The sequence below is a fragment of the Pristiophorus japonicus genome, chromosome 19 (genome assembly GCF_044704955.1).
Source record: "Pristiophorus japonicus isolate sPriJap1 chromosome 19, sPriJap1.hap1, whole genome shotgun sequence".
NCBI lineage: Eukaryota > Metazoa > Chordata > Chondrichthyes > Pristiophoridae > Pristiophorus > Pristiophorus japonicus.
In genome coordinates, this window is record NC_091995.1 from 13,995,184 (window position 1) to 14,018,316 (window position 23,133).

At 49.1% G+C, this 23,133-nt stretch overlaps 1 protein-coding gene across 1 annotated transcript in view; it reads right to left on the reverse strand.

Moving 5' to 3' along the window:
- Positions 1-18,288, reverse strand: part of LOC139230362 (suppressor APC domain-containing protein 2-like) — a 75,917-nt gene extending 57,629 nt beyond the window's left edge. Inside the window, exon 1 of the mRNA XM_070862190.1 lies at positions 17,727-18,288. Coding sequence (XP_070718291.1) covers positions 17,727-18,201 — 475 coding nt within the window. The 5' untranslated portion in view covers positions 18,202-18,288. The remainder of the gene's footprint in view (positions 1-17,726) is intronic.
- Between the last annotated feature and the right edge of the window lie 4,845 nt (positions 18,289-23,133).

The following is a 23,133-nucleotide window of genomic DNA, read 5'->3' on the forward strand; positions in this document are numbered from 1 at the left end:
ATAACCCTCTATTCCTTTCTCCCTGACGTGCCTATCTAGCCTCCCCTCAAATGCATCTGTACTATTTGCTTCAAGCCTCCCTGTGGTAGCGAGTACCACATTCTCACCACTCTTTGGGTAAAGACGTTGCTTCAGAATTCTCTATTGGATTTCTTGGTGACTATCTTATATTGATGGCCTCTAGTTTTGCTCTTCTCCACAAGTGGAAACAGGCTAAGTGAATGGGCAAAAATTTTGCAGATGGAGTATAATGTTGGAAAGTGTGAGGTCATGCACTTTGGCAGAAAAAATTCAAAGAGCAAGTTTTAATTTAAATGGAGAGAGATTGCAAAGTGTTGCAGTACAGCAGGACCTGGGGGTTACTTATTCATGAAACACAAAAGGTTAGTAGGCAGTTACAGCAAGTGATCAGGAAGGCCAATGGAATCTTGGCCTTTATTGCAAAGGGGATGGAGTATAAAAGCAGGGAAGTCTTGTTACAGCTATACAGGGTATTGGTGGGGCCACACCTGGAATACTGCGTACAGTTTTGGTTTCCATATTTAAGAAAGGATATTCTTACTTTGGAGGCAGTTCAGAGAAGGTTCACTAGGTTGATTCCGAAGATGAGTGGATTGACTTATGAGGAAAGATTGAGGAGGTTGGGCCTATACTCAGTGGAATTCAGAAGAATGAGAGGTGACCTTATGAAAACATATAAGATTATGAGGGGGCTTGACAAGGTGGATGTAGAGAGGATGTTTCCACTGATGGGGGAGACTAGAACTAGGGGGCATAATCTTAGAATAAGGGGCCGCCCATTTAAAACTGAAATGAGGAGGAATTCCTTGTAAATTTGTGAAATTCGTTGTCTCAGAGAGCTGTGGAAGCTGGGTCATTGAATAAATTTAAGATAGAGATTGACAGTTTCTTAACTGATAAGGGAATAAGGGGTTATGTGGAGCGGGCAGGGAAGTGGACCTGAGTCCATCATCGGATCAGCCATGATCGTATTAAATGGCGGAGCAGGCTCGAGGGGCCGTATGGCCTACTCCCGCTTCTATTTCTTATGTTCTTATGTTCTTATGCTCTCTCTGTATCCATTCTATCAAAACCTTTCATAATTTTAAAGATCTATATAAGGTCACCCCTCCGCCTTCTTTTTTCAAGGTAAAATAGACCCGGCCAGTTCATCCTTTCCTGATATGTATACCCTCGAAATGGAGAGTCAAATGGAACTTGAGGAGTAGGAGGCAGCTCCAATGCCGAGACTATCATGGGGGGTGGATGGGGTGGCGGGGGGTGTGAGGGGGGTGGGGGTCACTTTAACCGAACTCTTCTCGGGGAAGAATCCCGACGGAACGCTGGTTTAGCACCCCTGCCCGATATCACACATAGACTCCAACATAGATCAAAATCGGGGCAATGATCCCTTCAAGCTGCGTGGCCAGACGGTTGTCTGGAGCTCCCACGCAGGCTGGCTTCTCAATTGGAATAACCGCGCAGGATGCAAACATTTGAATGGGCCGCGCAGCTACTTAAAGGGGCCATGCACCCCTCCCCCACCCACCACCCCCCACCCTCCCAAAAAACAAATTACAGGGAACTTTGGCGGGGTGTGAAAGCAGTATCGCACCCTGATCCCGTCAGTCTCCCCGACGGGGTGGGTTGCATAGGTTCAAATTGGCCCCCACTTAACTCTTTTCAAGGGGTTTGTTTGTTTAGTCGAAAGGAGAGGGAAGCTTTGGCGAGGTTGGGGGAGAGCGGGCAAGGAGCATTGAGGATGGGTGTCAATGTAAGCGCTGCGTCATCACAGAGAGAGAGAGAGAGAGAGAGAGAGAGAGCCGGCATCATTGAGACATTGTTCGACAGGCCAGACACATACACACCCACACACACACACACTGCACTGAAGTGAAATCACATGCAGCTTACAGCACAGAAACAGGCTGTTTGGCCCACCCAGTGCCTGCCGGCTGCGTTTATGCTCCACGCGAGCCTCCTCCTGCCCCTTGGAAAGGACCGCACGTGGAGACAGCAGCCAAGACGGGGAAAGCAATCACAGGTAGCCCAGGGCCTTTGCAATGTGCGGGTGATTCTCCCAGGCTGGCTGTAACCCTATCATTTGACAACAACAATAAAGTGTATTTATATAGCGCCTTTAACGTAGTGAAACATCGCAAGGCACTTCACAGGAGTGTTATGAGATTAAAAATTTGACACCGAGCCACATAAGTAGAAATTAGCGCAGGTGACCAAAAGCTTGGCCAAAGAGGTATGTTTTAAAGAGCTTGAAGGAGGAAATAGAGATAGAGAGGTGGAGAGGTTTAGGGAGGGAATTCCAGAGCTTCGGGCCAAGACAACAGAAGACATGGCCACCGATGGTTGAGCGATTACAATCAAGTATGCTCAAAAGGGCAAATTTTGAGGAGCGCAGACATCTTGGGGGGGGGGGGGGGGGCGGGGGGTGGGGGGGTTGTGGGGCTGGAGGAGATTACAGAGATGCCATGGAGGGATTTGAAAATAAGGATAAGAATTTTGAAATCGAAGTGTTGCTTAACCGGAAGCCAACGTAAGTCAGCGAGAACAGGGGTGATGGGTAAGCGGGACTTGATGCGAGTTAGGACACGAGCAGCCGAGTTTTGGATCACCTTTAGTGTAAGTAGGGTGGAATGTGAGAGGCCATCCAAGGGTGCGTTGGAATAGTCAAGTCTAGAGGTAACAAAGGCATGAATAAGGGCTTCAGCAGCGGATGAGCTCAGGCAAGGGGCGGAGACGGGCGATGTTACGGAGGTGGAAATGGCGGTTTTAGTTATGCCGCGGATGTGTGATCGAGAGCTCATTTCAGGGTCAAATATAACACCCAGGTTGCGAACAGTGTGGTTCAGCCTCAGACAGAAGTTGGGGAGTGGGATGGAGTCAGTGGCTAGGGAATGGGGTTTGTGGCAGGGACCGAAACCAATGGAAAGGTTGGCTCCTGCCCCTTTCCAGGATGTACGTGTGCAGCAGTGCCTCCACTTTGCCACTGTAACCGTAGGAACAGATTCATAGAACAAACTTCCCTGAGCACGAGTAGGCAGCAGCCGCTCCCAGTACCCCGGCTCCCAGCCAACTAGACTACAGAGCCAGCCGTGTGCCTCCGTCTGTCTGGCTCCGCGTCTGCGATGCCTCTGAAGTCGATCGATGTCTGCAGCTGTGTGGGTCAGCGACGTCGCCTGTGTGAATTTTTTGGCTTGCAATTCAAAAGCTCTCGACGCGAGCCAAGTCTCTCTTAGGCAGTCCCTCGGAGTGGAGGGTGACTTGCTTCCACACTAATATGAGTTCTCAGGTGACTGAAGAGTCCAATGCGGGACCTACAGTCTCTGCCACAGGTGGGGCAGACCAGTGGTTGAAGGGATGGGTGGGTGGGGTGCTTGGGTTGTCGTTCGCTCCTTCTGCTGTTTGCGCTTGGCTTCAGCGTGCTCCCGGCGAAGAGACTCGAGATGGTCTTAGGCCAGGGATTCCCAGGTGTCGGTGGGGATATTGTACTTTTTTAAGGAGGCTTTGAGGGGGTCCTTGAAGTGTTTCCTCTGCCCACCTGGGGCTCGCTTGCCGTGTCGGAGCTCTGAGTCGAGTGCTTGTTTTGGGAGTCTTGTATCGGGCATGCAGGCGATGTGGCCCGTCCATCAGAGCTGATCGGGCGTGATCAATGCTTCGATGCTGGGGATGTTGACCTGAGCGAGAACATTTGGTGTTGGGGCGTCTATCCTGCCAATTAATTTGCAGGATCTTGTTGAAGCAACGTTGGCGGTACTTGTCTCGTGCCTTGAGGTGCCTGCTGTACATGGTCCATGTTTCTGAAGCATATAGGAGGGCGGGTATCACTACAGCTCTGTAGACCATGAGTTTGGTGGCAGTTTTGAGGGCCTGGTCTTCAAACATTCTCTTCCTCAGGTGACCGAAGGCTGCACTGGCGCACTGAAGACGGTGTTGGATTTTGTCATTGATGCCTGGCCTTGTTGAGAGTAAGCTTCCGAGGTATGGAAAATGGTCCACGTTGTCCAAGATCTTGTCATGGGTCTTGACGCGAGCCAAATGCCACCTAATCTGGCACCCAACATGGTGACAAACGCGCTGGAAGTTATAGGCCCGTCGCACTCGAGCTCGCCAACTGGAAACCGGCTCCACTGATCCGTACCCACCCCCCTCCCCCCACCCACCCTTCCCCGGTACCCATTTACATCTTCCTTTTCAAACTACTTACCCAAATGTCAGCTGCGGCTCAGTGGGTAGCACTCTCGCTTCTGAGTCAGAAGGTCGTGAGTTCAAGTCCTACTCTGGGGGTTGGAGCACAAATAAATCTAGGCTGACACTCCCAGTGCAGTGCTGCTTGTACTATGTCATCGTCCGAGCCGGGGATCGCAAGGATGTGCGCATCACCCGCGCCATGACAGGAGCTGACGACTGCTGGACGGACCATCGCCTAATCCGATCCATCATCGACATTAACATAGCCCCAAAGCAGAGGGGACAGCAGAAACAGTTCCGCAAATAAGTTAATGCCGGGGCACTTAGAGACCCAGCTAAGAGAGCCCTATACAGCCAGCGCCTCACAGACAATCTGGCGTGCCTTGATGACCCTGAGATGCTGAATCCCCATAGCGCTTGGTCTGCCCTCCAGGCCTCTATAACCAGTGCCTGTGAAGAGACACTTGGTCACTCAACCAGAAAACATCACGACTGGTTTGATGAAAACCCATCAGGAGATCAAAGAACTAATTGATTGCAAGCGCAAAGCATTTCTGAGCCTCAAGCAACAACACTTATTCGGGAGCTGCAAAACAACATTACAGACGGCTCAAGGCTCAGGTCCAACAAAAAACCCAGGACCTAAAGAACAGGTGGTGGATGGAGAAAGCACAGGAGATACAACAACTGGCTGACAGCCATGACAGGCGAGGATTCTTCTCTGCAGTCAAGGCCACCTATGGTCCAAACTCCCAAGGCCCCACAAGAACGGGGAAACACTCATCAAGGACACCGAGGCTGTCAGGGCCCGATGGAAGGAGCACTTTGAAGATCTCCTCAATCGAGACTCTGCCTTTGACTCGAGTGTTCTCGACTCCATCCCGCAGCATGCGGCCCACCACCAACTCAGTGAAACTCCAACGTTGCACGAGGTAGGCAAAGCTATAAAACAGCTCAAGAATAACAAGGCTACGGGTGCAGATGGAATCCCTGCTGAGGCGCTAAAGTATGGCGGAGAGGCGCTGTTGGCGTGGATACATGATCTCATCTCTCTCATCTGGAGGGAGGAGAGTATGCCGGGAGATCTCAGAGATGCAGTGATTGTGACCATTCCTTAAAAAGGGGACAAGTCCGACTGCGGCAACTACAGATGAATCTCCCTGCTATCAGCCACTGGGAAAGTTGTCGCTAGAGTTCTCCTCAATCGACTTCTCCCTGTGGCCGAGGAGCTCCTCCCGGAATCACAATGCGGATTTCATCCCCTACGGGGCACAACAGACATGATCTTTGCAGCGCGACAGTTGCAGGAAAAATGCAGGGAGCAGCGCCAGCCCTTATACATGCATTTTTCGATCTTACAAAGGCCTTTGACACTGTCAACCGTGAGGGTCTATGGAGCGTCCTCCTCCATTTCGGATGCCCCCAAAAGTTTGTCAACATCCTTCGTCTGCTTCACGACGACATGCAGGCCGTGATCCTTACCAACGGATCCATTGCAGACCCAATCCACGTCCGGACCGGGGTCAAACAGGACTGCATCATCGCTCTAACCCTCTTCTCAATCTTCCTCGCCGCCATGCTCCACCTCACAATCAACAAGCTTCCCGCTGGAGTGGAACTAAACTACAGAACCAGTGGGAAGCTGTTTAACCTACGCCGCCTCCAGGCCAGGTCCAAGATCACCCCGACCTCTGTCGTTGAGCTGCAGTATGCGGACGACGCCTGCGTCTGTGCACATTCAGAGGCTGAACTCCAGGATATAGTCAATGTATTCACTGAGGCATATGAAAGCATGGGCCTTAACGCTTAACATCCGTAAGACAAAGGTCCTCCACCAGCCTGTCCCCGCCGCACAGCACTGCCCACCAGTCATCAAGATTCACGGCGTGGCCCTCGACAACGTGGACCATTTTCCATATCTCGGGAGTCTCTTCTCAACAAAGGCAGACATTGATGCAGAGGTTCAACATCGCCTCCAGTGTGCCAGTGCAGCTTTCGGCCATCTGAGGAAAAGAGTGTTTGAAGACCAGGCCCTCAAATCTACCACCAAGTTCATGGTCTACAGGGCTGTAGTAATACCGTCCCTCCTGCATGGATCTGAGGCATGGACGATGTATAGAAGGCACCTCAAGTCGCTGGAGATATATCACCAACGGTGTCTCTGCAAGATCCTGCAAATCCCCTGGGAGGACAGGTGCACCAACATCAGTGTCCTCGCCCAGGCTAACATCCCCAGTATTGAAGCACTGACCACACTCGATCAGCTTCGCTGGGCAGGCCACATAGTTCGCTTGCCAGATACGAAACTCCCTAAGCAAATGTTTTATGCGGAGTTCCTTCATGATAAACGAGCCAAAGGAGGACTGTGGAAATGTTATAAGGACACCCTCAAACCCTCCCTGGTAAAGTGCGACATCACCACTGACACCTGGGAGACCCTGGCCGAAGACCGCCTGAGATGGAGAAAGTACATCCGGGAGGGCGTGGAGCTCTTCGAGTCTCAACGCAAAGAGCATGAAGATGCCAAGCGCAGGCAGCGGAAGGAGCGCGTGGCAAACCAGCCCCACCGACCCCTTCCCTCGACGAATGTCTGTCCCACCTGTAACAGGGTCTGTGGCTCTCGTATCGGATTGTTCAGCCATCAAAGAACTCACTTTGGGAGTGGAAGCAAGCCTTCCTCGACTCCGAGGAACTGCCTATGATGATGATGATGAGTCCTGAGGGAATGCTGTCTTTCGGATGAGATCTTAAAACAAGTCCTACATCTGCCCTCTCAGGGGGATGTGAAAGATTCCACAGCCAATATTTCAATGAAGAGCACCGGAGTTCTCCTCGGTGTCCTTGACAATATTTATCCCTTAATCAACACCACCAAAAAAGCAAATTATTTGGTCATTTATATCATTGCAGTTTGTGGGAGCTGGCTGTGTACAAATTTAGCTGCTGCGTTTCCTACATTACAACAGTGACTGCAGGGATGGAGCGAAAGGAGAAGGGAGGGAGTGAGAGAGAAAAACAGAGGCAGGAGGTAAAGAAAGAAAGTAAAAAAGACTTGCATTGATATAGCGCCTTTCATGACCACTGAACATCTCAAAGCGCTTTACAGCCAATGACGTACTTTTGGAGTGCAGTCACTGATGTAATGTGGGAAACACGGCAGCCAACTTGCACACAGGAATGAGAAAGACCGAAAGAGATAGAGAGTAAGAAGAGTCAACGTCAGAGTGAGAAGTGGGAGAGACAGAGGGGGAGGATTTGAAATGAGAGAAGGATCACACTGGAAACGCACCATAAAACAATTTGAGCATCAAACCTTGTATCCTAATCCTGCCTTTTGCCCCCTATATTAGCAATTGAGATGTCATAGACAAGAGCGGGAGGGTCTGTGAACGAGAGCGGGGAGGGTCTGTGGACGAGTGTGGGAGAATCCGTGCACGAGTATGGTGAAGGTCGATGGACGAATGGGGGTAGGGTCTGTGGACGAGTATGGGGAGGGTCTGTGGATGAGTGTGGGGAGGGTCTGTGGACAAGTGTGGGGAAGGTCCATGGACGAGTGTGGGGAAGGTCCATGAACGAGTGGGGGCAAGGTCCGCGGACGAGTGTGAGGAGGGTCTGCAGATGAGTGTGGGGAGGGTCCATGGACGAGTGGGTGAGAGTCTTTGGACGAGTGGGGGAGGGTCTGTGGATGGATGTGGGGAGGATTCATGGACGAGTAGGGGGAGGGTCTATGGATGTGGGGAGAGGGTCCGTGGACGAGTGGGGAAAGGGTCGATAGATGGGTGTGAGGAGGGTCTATGCACCAATGTGGGGAGGGTCTATGGACCAATGTGGGAAGGGTCTACGGACCAGTGTGGGGAGGGTCTATGGATCAATGTGGGGAGGGTCTATGGACCAATGTGGAGAGGGTCTATGAACCAGTGTGGGAAGGATCTACGGACCAGTGTGGGAAAGGTCTACGGACCAGTGTGGGGAGGGTCTATGGACCAATGTGGAGAGGGTCTACGGACCAATGTGGGGAGGGTCTACGGACCAATGTGGGGCGGGTCTATGGACCAATGTGGGGAGGGTCTATGGACCAATATGGGGAGGGTCCATGGACTAGTGTGGGGAGGGTCTATGGACTAGTGTGGGGGGATCCACGGACCAGTGTGGGGAGGGTCTACGGACCAATGTGGGGAGGGTCTATGGACCAATATGGGGAGAGTCCATGGACTAGTGTGGGGAGGGTCTGTGGACTAGTGTGGGGAGGGTCTATGGACTAGTGTGGGGGGATCCACGGACCAGTGTGAGGAGGGTCTATGGACCAATGTGGGGAGGGTCTATGGACCAATGTGGGAAGGGTCTACGGACCAGTGTGGGGAGGGTCTATGGACCAATGTGGGGAGGGTCTATGGACCAATGTGGAGAGGGTCTATGAACCAGTGTGGGAAGGATCTACGGACCAGTGTGGGAAGGGTCTACGGACCAGTGTGGGGAGGGTCTATGGACCAATGTGGGGAGGGTCTATGGACCAATGTGGAGAGGGTCTACGGACCAATGTGGGGAGGGTCTACGGACCAATGTGGGGCGGGTCTATGGACCAATGTGGAGAGGGTCTACGGACCAATGTGGGGAGGGTCTACGGACCAATGTGGGGCGGGTCTATGGACCAATGTGGGGAGGGTCTATGGACCAATATGGGGAGGGTCCATGGACTAGTGTGGGGAGGGTCTGTGGACTAGTGTGGGGAGGGTCTATGGACTAGTGTGGGGGGATCCACGGACCAGTGTGGGGAGGGTCTACGGACCAATGTGGGGAGGGTCTACGGACCAGTGTGGGGAGGGTCTATGGACCAATATGGGGAGGATCCATGGACTAGTGTGGGGAGGGTCTGTGGACTAGTGTGGGGAGGGTCTATGGACTAGTGTGGGGGGATCCACGGACCAGTATGGGGAGGGTCTACGGACCAATGTGGGGAGCGTCTACGGACCAGTGTGGGGAGGGTCTATGGACCAATATGGGGAGGATCCATGGACTAGTGTGGGGAGGGTCTATGGACCAATGTGGGGAGGGTCTATGGACTAGTGTGGGGAGGGTCTATGGACTAGTGTGGGGAGGGTCTATGGACCAATGTGGGGAGGGTCCATGGACTAGTGTGGGGAGGGTCTATGGACCAATGTGGGGAGGGTCTATGGACTAGTGTGGGGAGGGTCTATGGACTAATGTGGGGAGGGTCTATGGACCAATGTGGGGAGGGTCCATGAACTAGTGTGGGGAGGGTCTATGGACTAGTGTGGGGAGGGTCTATGGACCAATATGGGGAGGGTCCATGGACTAGTGTGGGGAGGGTCTGTGGACTAGTGTGGGGAGGGTCCATGGACTAGTGTGGGGAGGGTCTATGGACTAGTGTGGGGAGGGTCCATGGACTAGTGTGGGGAGGGTCTATGGACTAGTGTGGGGAGGGTCTATGGACTAGTGTGGGGAGGGTCTATGGACCAATGTGGGGAGGGTCCATGGACTAGTGTGGGGAGGGTCTATGGACCAATGTGGGGAGGGTCCATGGACTAGTGTGGGGAGGGTCTATGGACCAATGTGGGGAGGGTCTATGGACTAGTGTGGGGAGGGTCTATGGACCAATATGGGGAGGGTCCATGGACTAGTGTGGGGAGGGTCTATGGACTAGTGTGGGGAGGGTCTGTGGACTAGTGTGGGGAGGGTCTGTGGACTAGTGTGGGGGGATCCACGGACCAGTGTGGGGAGGGTCCGTGCAGTAGTGTGGGGTGTGCCCAAGGCCACCTGTACAGGGAGTGAAAGACTTGAGTGAAACTGGCTCCCGGCCCGTCGCTGTACACAGAGCTCTGTGTGTGTACCGGCCTGGCGAGATCCTGCTCTCACTGTAGACAATCGCTCAGCTGGTGGGAGTGGCATTAAAGTCGTACATCGGGAGTTTCGAGAGCCGTGTGCCAGGACCGGCACTGACACAGAGGCCTCCTTGTCCCAGATTGACAGATCGGCAGGCAAAATTGCTACAAGCCGTGCGGGGCGGGGGAAACTTAACCCTTCGCTCTACAAGTCGTGGTGGCTCGCAGTATGACTTGCATTTCTAATGCGTCTTTCACCACCTCGGGTCACAGCCAATGAAGCATTTGCGAAGTGTGGTAAGGTAGGGAAACGCAGCAGCCAGAATTGCGCACAGCAAGCTCCCACTAACAGTAATGCGACACCGTCCATGGATAACCAACTCCATTTCACATCTTCCCATTTGCTGCAGCGAGGGATTCGATCTGAACGCTGGTTTTAATCGAGGAATTCGGAGCTCTGTAGCAAAATAAAACTGTATACATGTAGCAGTGAATAGGAGGAGGTAGGGAGATTACAAAGGACACATGCAGACCTTCACAGTGACAACCCCCTTTAATCAGCCTTTGTTTCGCTCTGACGGACCATTAACTCTGCCCTCTCCCTGATCCCATTAACAGCTGAGCCAGCAGGCAATATGAGCAAGCCATCAGTCACCCACTGACCAAGTGCTGTTTATGTAAAGTCTCGGCTGCTTCACCCCTGCTGGCCGTGCGCCGAGACTTTACGAGGAACTTTATTGAAAACATTAAAGCGGCAGGCGTTTTCTTTTAAAAAGCGTTTGGCAAAAAAATACATGTATCTTCTTATTATTGGCACCAGGCCCACGCACACTGAAGGTGTTGTGCAGTGAATCCATTGGTTGCAACATAAATCATTCCTTAAAAGGATTTCATTCCGATCTTGGGACGGGCAGAGCAGATAAGAGTCAGAGCACACAATGACATTACCTGCACTCCGAAGTGATATGTTAACACAGCTACTGACTGCACTCTATGGGATCTTGATAAAGAGATGGAATAAAAAAGCTTTGGACTGGGTGGTGCAGTGGGTCAGACACTGTCCTTTCCCCCTCTGGGACTGGGTGGTGCAGTGGGTCACACACTGTCCTTTCCCCCTCTGGGACTGGGTGGTGCAGTGGGTCACACACTGTCCTTTCCCCCTCTGGGACTGGGTGGTGCAGTGGGTCAGACACTGTCCTTTCCCCCTCTGGGACTGGGTGGTGCAGTGGGTCACACACTGTCCTTTCCCCCTCTGGGACTGGGTAGTGCAGTGGGTCACACACTGTCCTTTCTCCCTCTGGGACTGGGTGGTGCAGTGGGTCAGACACTGCTTTTCTCCCTCTGGGACTGGGTAGTGCAGTGGGTCACACACTGTCCTTTCCCCCTCTGGGACTGGGTAGTGCAGTGGGTCACACACTGTCCTTTCCCCCTCTGGGACTGTGTTGGAATACAGTCAAGAACAATGGTGTGAAAACCTCTTTTTAATGCTAGCTGGAAAGATATTACAGAAAAGGTGTTGGTGCAGTTTCAATCCAGTTTCCAGTGGGTGTGGATCAACAACAGTAAACTGACTCTATTTGGCATAGAGTCAGCATAAATAGGCGCCTTCGCTCAGACAGTCCACAGGGCGCCTACACTGGGAAAGGGAAAACTTTCACACTCATGCAGTAGGAGATGATGTTGAGGCACATCGTTAGCATCCTGTGGAAGGACCTTTGAATTGTACCGAAGAATGTTCTAACTGACCTGGCAGTGTCTGGTCAGTGTTCCCCTCCCCAGCACTCACACCTTCACTTTGATAAGCCGCAAAAGTAAAAGAAGATATGCCAGAATCAATGCTCATTTGACCAAAAAACTCACTTCGACAGCTAAGTGCAATGGATAATGATTTTAGGAGTGACGAGGTAGCCAATAGCAAACCTTGCCTCAGGAATAGCATATTAGCAGCCAAGCAGCGAGGGGGACAGAGCAGGGTGAGAGGGACATGGATGAACTAGATGATTGAGCCGCAGCTGAGCGGGTGGCACACTCACCTCAACGCCAGCCGGTCATGGGTTCAAGCCCCACTCCAGCCACCTCATCACATAACCTCAGCTAACATTTCCAGCGCAGTGCTGAGGGAGCACTATACTGTCGGAGGTGCCATCTTTCTGACCGGGCGTTAAACCTCTCGGGCGGACGTAAAATATCCCGCGGTCACTATTTCGAGGAAGAGCAGGGGGCATTCTACCCGGTGTCCTGGGGCCAATACTCATCCCACAACCAACATCACTAAAAAAAAAAGAAAGATTATCCGGTCATTATCACGTTGCTGTTTGTGGGAGCTTGCTGGGCGCAAAGTGGCTGCCACGTTTCCTACATTACAACAGTATTCAAACAGTAGATATTTTCAAAAGGGAGTTAGATGTGGCCCTTACGGCTAAAGGGATCAAGGGGTATGGAGAGAAAGCAGGAAAGGGGTACTGAAGTTGCATGATCAGCTATGATCATATTGAATGGTGATGCAGGCTCGAAGGGCCGAATGGCCTACTCCTGCACCTGTTTTCTATGTTTCTATGACTGCACTTCAAAAAGCACTTAATTGGCTGTAAAACGCTTTGGGTTCCTGAGGTCGTGAAAGGGCAATGTATGAATGCAAGCCTTTCTTTAAACTGCAATGCTCTTTCAAAGAGCTGACACAAGCACGATGGGCCGAATAGCCCCCTTCTGTGCTGCAGGTATCTACGTGCCTGTTGGAAAAAAATCTTGCACGCTTCCCTTCCCTGCTGTCTCTCAATGTGACCTTTTATATCACCACAAGATTACAGATGCAAATCCCTCTGCCTCCCTCCCTCTCGCTGCCCCCTCCCTCCAAGCATCTCTGGTAGATCCCGTGTAATCCCCTGCCAGATATCAATAGCACATGCTGCAGAGAAAGTCCAGCTACTGCATTCAATGGGAGCCTGGATTAGAAGACTGTGAATTTAATCCAGCATTTGCTGCATGATAGTCTCATACAAGATAACGGTTGGCTAGCTGCTGACACGAGGTTTACTTAATGAATTTTTTTGCTGTTCAAATCATCCCTGAGCCTTTCATCACTTGGGATTGAGTTCTGGTGAATAGGAGCGTGAAATGAGGAACCAGCCTAGAGTGGTGGCTGCCAACTGCTACAAAGCCTGCCCCCTCGAGCCCTCCCTCTCACCCTCTTCATTTGTGCTTTTTTTCCTCTCCGCCTTCAAGGACTTACTACACTTTGAGAACATAAATACATAAAGATTCGGAGCAGGAGTCAGCCACACGACCCCTTGACCCTGTTCCACTATTCAATGAGATCATGGCTGATCTTCTACCTCAACTCCACTTTCCTGCACAATCCCCATATCCCTTGATTCCCTTAATATCCAAAAATCTATCGATCTCTGCCTTGAATATACTCAATGACTGAGCCGCCACAGCCCTCTTGGGCCAGAAAATTCTAAAGATTCACCACCCTCCGAGTGAAGAAATTCCTCCTCATCTCAGTCCTAAATGGCCGACCCCTTATCCTGAGACTGTGCCCCCTGGTTCTAGACTCCCCAGTCTGGGGAAACATCCTCTCAGCATCTACCCTGTCAATCCCTACAGAACCTTATATGTTTCAATGCGATCGCCTCTCATTCAATCGTGGGTTCAAGTCCCACTGCTTGGGAATGGAGCACATAAATCTAGGCTGACATTCCAGTGCAGTGCTGAGGGAGTGCTGCACTGTCGGAGGTGCCATCTTTCAGATGAGACGTTAACCCGAGGCCCAGTCTGCTCTCTCAGGTGGACGTAAAAAATCCCATGGCACTATTGTGAAGCAGAGCAGGGGAGTTATCCCCGGTGTCCTGGGCCAATATTTATCCCTCAATCAACATAACAGAAACAAATTAATTGGTCGTTATCACATTGCGCTTTGTGGGAGCTTGCTGTGCGCAAATTGGCTGCTGCGTTTTTCCATATTACAACAGTGACTACACTCCAAAAGCACTTAATTGGCTGCAAAGTACCTTGAGAGGTCCGGTGGTCTTGAAAGATGCTATATAAATCCAAATCTTTCTTTATTTCTTTCTAAACTCCAAGAATATAGGCCCATTCTCTCCTAACAAGCCAACCCTCGCATCCCAGGAATCAGTGCGTTATACTGATATTGCTTTGGTTTGCTACGTGCTTGGGATCCGAAGTGGATCTTCGAGTTAATATTGTGAGTGAGAAGGCGAGGCTGTGAACGATCTCAGTAACACTGAACAGACAACGTGAGCATCTGGGATGAGCTTTCTAGCCACGATGACTGACCTCAATTATTCTAGGCGCTGCTGCAGATCTTTACACCCCTCCCCCAACCCCCCCCCCCCACCCCATTTATTCTGCTCTCATAAGAACATAAGAACATAAGCAATAAGAGCAGGAGTAGGCCATTTGGCCCCCTGAGCCTGCCCCGTCATTCAATAAGATCACGGCTGATCTGATCATGGACTCAGCTCCACTTCCCTGCCCGCTCCTCTTGGTCCGGTTCTCGCTCTGTGCCTTACATTTCCTTTAACTGAGAGGAAGGGGGTTAATTTAAATGGACTCGCGAGAATGGTGGAATGGCGGTTTTACACCCCCTGCCCGATATTATTTGCTGTTGAATTCAATGGAGATTAAAATTGGTCCGGGTTGTAAGACGAGCGTCGCAACCGATCTGGTCAGCTTCCTGACGGACAGGTTAGGTTACGATTGTCTCTTGCCTTTGTTACCTCCAGACTTGACTATTCCATCGCACTCCTGGCTGGCCTCCCACATTCTGCACTATGTAAACTTGAGGTGATCCAAAATTTGGCTGCCCGTGTTCTAATTCGCACCAAGTCCCGTTCATCCCCTGTGCTCGCTAACCTACATTGGCTCCTGGTCCGGCAATGCCTCAGTTACAAAATTCTCATCCTAGTGTTCAAATCCCTCCCTACCTCAGTAATCTCCTTGAGTCCCACAACCCCCCTGCGATGTCTGCGCTCCTCTAATTCTGCCTTCTTGAGCATCCATGATTAGAATCGCTCCACCATCAGTGACCGTGCCTTTAACTGCCTGAGCCCTAAGCTCTGGAACTCCCTCCCTAAACCTCTCCGCCTCTCTACCTCTCTTTTTTTCTTCAAGATGCTCCTTAAAACCTATCTCTTGGACCAAGCTTTTGGTCATCTGCTGTAATTTCTTCTTATGTGGGTTCGGTGTCAAATTTTTGTCTTATAACACTCCTGTGAAGCGCCTTGGGACGTTTTACTACATTGAAGGCGCTATATAAATAGAAGTTATTGTTGTTGAAGTCTCGCTGTGACTCTCCCTGTATCGCACCGCGGGTTTAACACCTGGCTGTCTGTTCAAGGACTCCGCAACAAATGTTACAGCTGGGAACAATTCATTGTTTGTGGATCTAGGCCTGTTCTGGGTCGTTCTCGCACACTGTACTTGCTAGCATACCTCGCACCTTTCTCCCGCTCTCCGTAAAACAAAACAGCTGCAGTTTAGAATTGGACTGATTCCGGATGTTCACGATTGCACACACTGATTGCACACATGGTCTACCAGTGAACATGATTGGCATTTAATGATTCAACAACAGAGGCTGCTCCCACAGGGGCTGAAGTCATTCAGTGCATGACATTCATATTGGAAAAGGTTTCCTGGAGAGGGGTCTGTCTGATTGTGTGTGTGTGAGAGGAAAAGAAAGAGAGAAAGAAAGAGAGGGAGGTAGAGAAAAAGAGAGAGCGCGAAATAGAGAGATAGAGGAGAGAGAGGGAAAGAGAGAGAAAGAGGGAGAGGACGAGAAGTACAGAAATAAATGATATACAGAGAAATACAGAGAAAGAAATAGAGAGAGACAAAGACAGAGCGAAAGGGAGCGCTAAAGAGAAAGAGTGAGAAAGAAAACAAGAGATAGATAAAGGAGTAAGTAAGAGAGATGGGTTGGGAGAAGTGATGAAAAAAATGAGTCGCGAGTTGCAGCCCTCTACTCCCAGACGGTTTATTCATTGTTTAGTACAGTACATGCATTTATTTATCAATATAATTGATATTTACTTATTCCCTGCTGAGTTCATACTCTCCATTGCCAGATTATTATACATTTATTATTAATAATCTGGTAGTCACTTTCCCTCTGCCAAGTTCCTGCTGCCTGTTTCAGGACTATTTTATTATTAAATATATTAATTTTTTTGATAGTCACTCTTTGCCAAGTTCTTGGTTTCTATTGTGCGACTATTTATTAATGGAAAGTATTTATATTTTATTAATAATCTGCTATTCACACACTCGCTGCCCAGTTCCTACTGTCAGTTGCAGGACTATTTATCAATGAAAGGTATTTATATTATTACCAATCTGATAGTCACTCACTGTAATGAAACGTACTTATATAATTAATAATCTGATACTTTAATGAAAAGTATGTATGTTATTAATAATCTGATTCTCTCACTGTAATGAACAGTATGCGTATTAGCAATGGTTTGATATTCACTCACTGTAATGAACAGTGTGAATATTAGTAACAGTTAGATAGTCACTCACTGTAATAAACAGTGTGTATATTAGTAATAGTTATATATTCACTCACAGTAATGAACAGTGTGTATATTAGTAATAGTTTGATATTCACTCACAGTAATGAACAGTATGTATATTAGTAATAGTTTGATATTCATGCACTGTAATGAACAATATGTATATTAGTAACAGATATTCACTCACTGTAATAAACAGTGTGTATATTAGTAATAGTTAGATATTCACTCACAGTAATGAACAGTGTGTATATTAGTAATAATTTGATATTCACTCACTGTAATGAACAGTGTGTATATTAGTAACAGTTAGATATTCACTCACTGTAATAAACAGTGTGCATATTAGTAATAGTTTGATATTCACTCACTAATGAACAGTGTGTATATTAGTAATAGTTTGATATTCACGCACTGTAATGAACAGTATGTATATTAGTAATAGTTTGATATTCACTCACTGTAATGAACAGTGTGTATATTAGTAACAGTTAGATATTCACTCACTGTAATAAATAGTGTGTATATTAGTAATAGTTAGATATTCACTCACAGTAATGAACAGTGTGTATATTAGTAACAGTTAGATATTCACTCACTGTAATAAACAGTGTGTATATTAGTAATAGTTTGATATTCACTCACTGTAATGAACAGTGTGTATATTAGTAATAGTTTGATATTCACGCACTGTAATGAACAGTATGTATATTAGTAATAGTTTGATATTCACTCACTGTAATAAACAGTGTGTATATTAGTAATAGTTTGATATTCACTCACTGTAATAAACATTGTGTATATTAGTAATAGTTTAATATTCACTCTGTAATAAACAGTGTGTATATTAGTAATAGTTTGATAGTCACTCACTATAATGAACGGTGTGTATATTAGTAATAGTTTGATATTCACTCACTATAATGAGCAGTGTGTATATTAGTAATAGTTTGATATTCACTCACTGTAATGAACAGTGTGTATATTAGTAATAGTTTGATATTCACACACTGTAATAAACATTGTGTATATTAGTAATAGTTTGATAGTCACTCACTATAATGAACAGTGTGTATATTAGTAATAGTTTGATATTCATTCACTATGATGAACGGTGTGTATATTAGTAATAGTTACTCACCCTGTGTCCAGATCCTGCAGTCTGGTCCCGGGCTGTCTGTCCCCTTGCCCCCCAGGTCGCTGTGGCCGGAGGCGGCCAGAGTGGAGCGGTCGGCTCGGCGCTGCTGCTGGAGCTGCTGCTGGTGCTGGAGCTGGTGCTGGGGTTGCCCGCCCCCCGGACTCGGGCTCTCGCTGTCCTGCTGCAGCGCTGCCCGGATGCCGCTCAGCAGGCGGGGGAAAGTGAGCTGGCCGCCGCTCGGCTCGGCCGCCCGGCGCAGGCACGGCATCAGCCCGGCGGGCAGCGCCGGCTCTCCCCCGCCGCCCTCACCCCCGCCAGCCCGCCAGCGGCTCTCGATCTCCCGCAGCTCCACCGCACCCCGGCCCTCCTGGTCCAGGATGTCGAAGAGGATCCGCAAGCTGAGCAGGAAGGTACGGGGCAGGCAGCGCTCCTGGGGCTGGGGTAGTTCGGGGGGCTCCGCCGCTGCTGCCCGGCTCATTGCTGCTCAGCAAACCCCTCCTCCCCGCCCCCCAACAGAGTCCTGCTTCCTACAAACCCCCAAACCCTGAGAGGGATAATCCTGAGAGCCGAGGCAGAGGGTCTGTCTCTCTCTCTGTCTGTGTGTTGAGCTACAGAAACAACACTGAAAGTGCAGCTGGAAACAAATGACAAAAACCAGCACAAGCGCCAGGGATAGACTGAGAGAGATATAGGCAGTGACAGATCGACGCATCAGTGAACACTGCGATGGGAAATACAAAATAAATAGACACACAGATAGAAAGACATGTAAAGGTGAGACGGGGACACACACACACACACATACACACACAATACTGATAGGGACATAATCAGATAGCTACATTGGAGAGATATTAGAAACAGGTATATAGCCAGCTACAGATAGAGCGATAGATAGACTAAAAGAGATTAACAGACATGATTAGAAAACACAAATATATAATAAATACTTATTTTTCCCCCTCCCCACACCTTATAACACTCACTGAAGCGCCTTGGGACGCTTTACTACGTCGAAGGCGCTATATAAATACAATTTGTTGTTGTTGTCATTTAGATAGCGCCTTTCATAACTTCAGGGCTTCCCAAAGTATTTTACAGCTAAATAACTCGTTGTTGAGGTGTCGCCTCTGCTGTAATGTACGAAACGCGGCAGCCAATCTGCGCACAGCAAGCTCCCACAAACAGCAATGTATTAACGACCAGCTTTTCTTTTTTTTTGTGATGTTGGTTGAGGGATAAATATTGGCCTGCACGCTAGGGTTAACTACCCTGCTCTTCGAAATAGTGCCATAGGGGCTTTTATGTCCACATGAGAGAGCAGACGGGTCACGTATACAGAAACAGGAATACATAAATAGACTAATGCACATATTTACCCTGTGTATTTGCATCCATCTATCTGTCTGACCCACTGCACCACCCAGTTCCAGAGGGGGAAAGGACAGTGTGTGACCCACTGCACCACCCAGTTCCAGAGGGGGAAAGGACAGTGTGTGACCCACTGCACCACCCAGTTCCAGAGGGGGAAAGGACAGTGTCTGACCCACTGCATCACGCAGTCCAGTGGGGGAAAGGGCAGTGTGTGACCCACTGCACCACCCAGTCCCAGAGGGGGAAAGGACAGTGTCTGACCCACTGCACCACCCAGTCCCAGAGGGGGAAAGGGCAGTGTGTGACCCACTGCATCACCCAGTCCAGAGGGGGAAAGGACAGTGTGTGACCCACTGCACCACCCAGTCCCAGAGGGGGAAAGGACAGTGTCTGACCCACTGCACCACCCAGTCCCAGAGGGAGGAAAGGACAGTGTGTGACCCACTGTATCATCCAGTCCCAGAGGGGGAAAGGACAGTGTGTGACCCACTGCACCACCCAGTTCCAGAGGGGGAAAGGACAGTGTCTGACCCACTGCACCACCCAGTCCCAGAGGGGGAAAGGACAGTGTCTGACCCTAGAAATAGTGGATGCATTGGTGATCATTTTCCAACAGTCTATCGACTTGGGATCAGTTCCTATTGACTGGAGGGTAGCTAATGTAACACCACTTTTTAAAAAGGGAGGGAGAGAGAAGGCGGTTAATTATAGACTGGTTAGCCTGACATCAGTGGTGGGGAAAATGTTGGAATCAATTATTAAGGATGAAATAACAGAGCATTTGGAAAGCAGTGACAGGATCGGTCCAAGTCAGCATGGATTTATGAAGGGGAAATCATGCTTGACAAATCTTCTGGAATTTTTTGATGATGTAACTAGCAGAGTGACATGGGAGAATCAATGGATGTGGTGTATTTGGACTTTCAAAAGGCTTTTGACAAGGTCCCACACAAGAGATTGGTTTGTAAAATCAAAGCACATGGTATTGGGGGTAATATACTGACGTGGATAGAGAACTGGTTGGCAGACAGGAAGCAGAGAGTTGGGATAAATGGGTCCATTTCACAGTGGCATGCAGTGTCGATTGTAGTGCCGCAGGGCTCAGTGCTGGGACCCCAGCTCTTTACAATATACATCAATGATTTGGATGAAGGAATTGAGTGTAATATCTCCAAGTTTGCAGATGACACCGGGTGGCGGTGTGAGCTGTGAAGGGGACGCTAAGAGGCTGCAGGGTGACTTAGACTGGTTGGATGAGTGGGCAAATGCATGGCAGATGCAGTATAATGTGGATAAATGGGGGCAAAAACATGAAGACAGAATGGTGGCAGATTAGGAAAAGGGGAGGTGCAACGAGATCTGGGTGACATGGTTCATCAGTCATTGAAAGTTGGCATACCGGTGCAGCAGGTGGTGAAGAAGCTAGGGGATTTGAGTATAGGAGCAGGGAGGTCTTACTGCAGTTGTACAGGACCTTGGTGAGGCCTCACCTGGAATATTGTGTTCAGTTTTGGTCTCCTAATCTGAGGAAGGATGTTTTTGCTATTGAGGGAGTGCAGCGAAGGTTCACCAGACTGATTCCCGGGATGGCAGGACTCACATATGAGGAGAGACTGGATCAACTGGGCCTTTATACATTGGAGTTTAGAAGGATGAGAGGGGATCTCATAGAAACATACAAGATTCTGACAGGGTGGGATGGGTTAGTTGCGGGTAGAATGTTCCCAATGTTGGGGAAGTCCAGAACCAGGGGACACAGTCTTAGCATAAGGGGTAGGCCATTTAGGACTGAGATGAGGAGAAACTTCTTCACTCAGAGAGTTGTTAACCTGTGGAATTCCCTGCCGCAGAAAGTTGTTGATGCCAGTTCATTGGATATATTCAAGAGGGAGTTAGATATGGCCCTTACAGCTAAAGGGACCAAGGGGTATGGAGAGAAAGCAGGAAAGGGGTACTGAGGTGAATGATCAGTCATGATCTTATCGAAGGGCCAAATGGCCTACTCCTGCACCTATTTTCTATGTTTCTATGTTTCTATGACCCACTGCACCACCCAGTCCCAGAGGGGGAAAGGACAGTGTCTGACCCACTGTACCACCCAGTCCCAGAGGGGGAAAGGACAGTGTGTGACCCACTGCACCACCCAGTCCCAGAGGGGGAAAGGACAGTGTGTGACCCACTGCACCACCCAGTCCCAGAGGGGGAAAGGACAGTGTGTGACCCACTGCACCACCCAGTCCCAGAGGGGAAAAGGACAGTTTGTGACCCACTGCACCACCCAATCCCAGAGGGGGAAAGGACAGTGTGTGACCCACTGCACCACCCAGTCCCAGAGGGGGAAAGGACAGTGTGTGACCACTGCACCACCCAGTCCCAGAGGGGGAAAGGACAGTGTGTGACCCACTACACTGCCCAGTCTCCTTTGTAGGTTATGCACTCTAAACATGTGTAGATTTTGCAGTATGATGACAGTGCCCGATAGATTTATTTGGTATTCATTCATAAAGGTCAGGGAATTTGTCAATTAATTCCAAAATCAGTGGTGTACAATTTGTCAACAGGAAATTCTATTGTGTATTTAGACTTAACACGATCAGAGAACCAATCTTGAAACTAATGGGCAGGTTTATCTTGTGTCTAATGTTAATTCTTTACATTTTTCTTGATTGTTATCTGCCCCAGACGGGGAAGTGTCAGAACTATTCTAATTGTGAGGTGTCGAAAATGACAACAACTATAACTTGTATTTATATAGTACTTTTAACATAGCTAAACATTCCAAGGCTCTTCCCAGGAGCGATGATTAAACAACATTTGACACCATGCCACATAAGGAAAAATTGGGGCAGCTGACCAAAAGCTTGCTCAAAGAGGTAGGTTTTAAGGAGTAACTTAAAGGAGGACAGGTAGAGAGGTGCAGAGGTTTTGGGAGGAAATTCCAGAGCTTAGGGGCCCAGGCAGCTGAAGGCGCAGCCAACAATGATGGAGCGATTGAAATCAGGGATGTTCAAGAGGCCAGAATTGGAGGAGCGTAGACATCTCGGAGGGGTTGTAGGGCTGGAGAAACTTACAGAGAAGGGGAGGGACGAGACCATGCGGAAGCCTTTGCTTATCAGGTGCTTGAATATTTAGGACGAAAACATAACAATCTGAATTATTAACTTAGCAAGGAAATAGCTGGAATTACAATTAAAACATATTGATGTTTGCACAAAGCGTTTTCCATAGAAAAGGGATCTGCAGCTACCCCCACCAAATTAGAAAAGGGAATAAAAGCAGCCAGGGCTCCTGATATCAGGAGCAGGCGGGGGAATGGGGCTAGCTGAGGTGCTCTTGCAGAGAGCTGGCAAGGGCTCGACAGGCCGAATGGCCACATTCTGTGCGGTAACCGTTCTATGATTCTAGGATATCTGGTGAATCCCCACTGAAGCGTGTAGATGTGTGTGAGGGCGTTATCAAGCTCGACCACGATGGCCTCCACAGTCGAACAGCCCACCGATATTCGCTGTTTGGGCTCATACACACGCAGTGAGCATTCCAGTGAAGTACTGGAGAGTTACTGCCTGTCGAATCATCCCCTCAAAAAGAGTCAAAATGAATAAAGAAAGAGAAAATAAAAATCCTGGGGATGCTGAAAGGTTGATTTTATGATGGGTGCAGCTAAAAATTTTAGACCTTTAAAAAAAATATAAAACAAAAGATGTAACTTTGTATTAATGTGAAGGAATTCTGAATAGGATACAAAAACAAAATATTGCGGGTGCTGGAAATCTGGAATATAAATAGAAGCAGTCCCCTTGAAAGGTCATTGACCTGAAACGTTAACTCTGTTTCTCTTGCTCTCTCTCTCTCTCCCCCCCACCCCGCCCCCCCCCCCCCGTTCTGCCTGACCTGCTGAATGTTTACAGCATTTTCTGTTTATATTTCTGACTAGAGTACCTTGTTTTTATTTTTACAAAATGTTACGATAGCAATTACTGCTGCAGATGTGTGCAGATGCCCAAAGCATCTGTCGGGCATTGCATCATCTGTCATT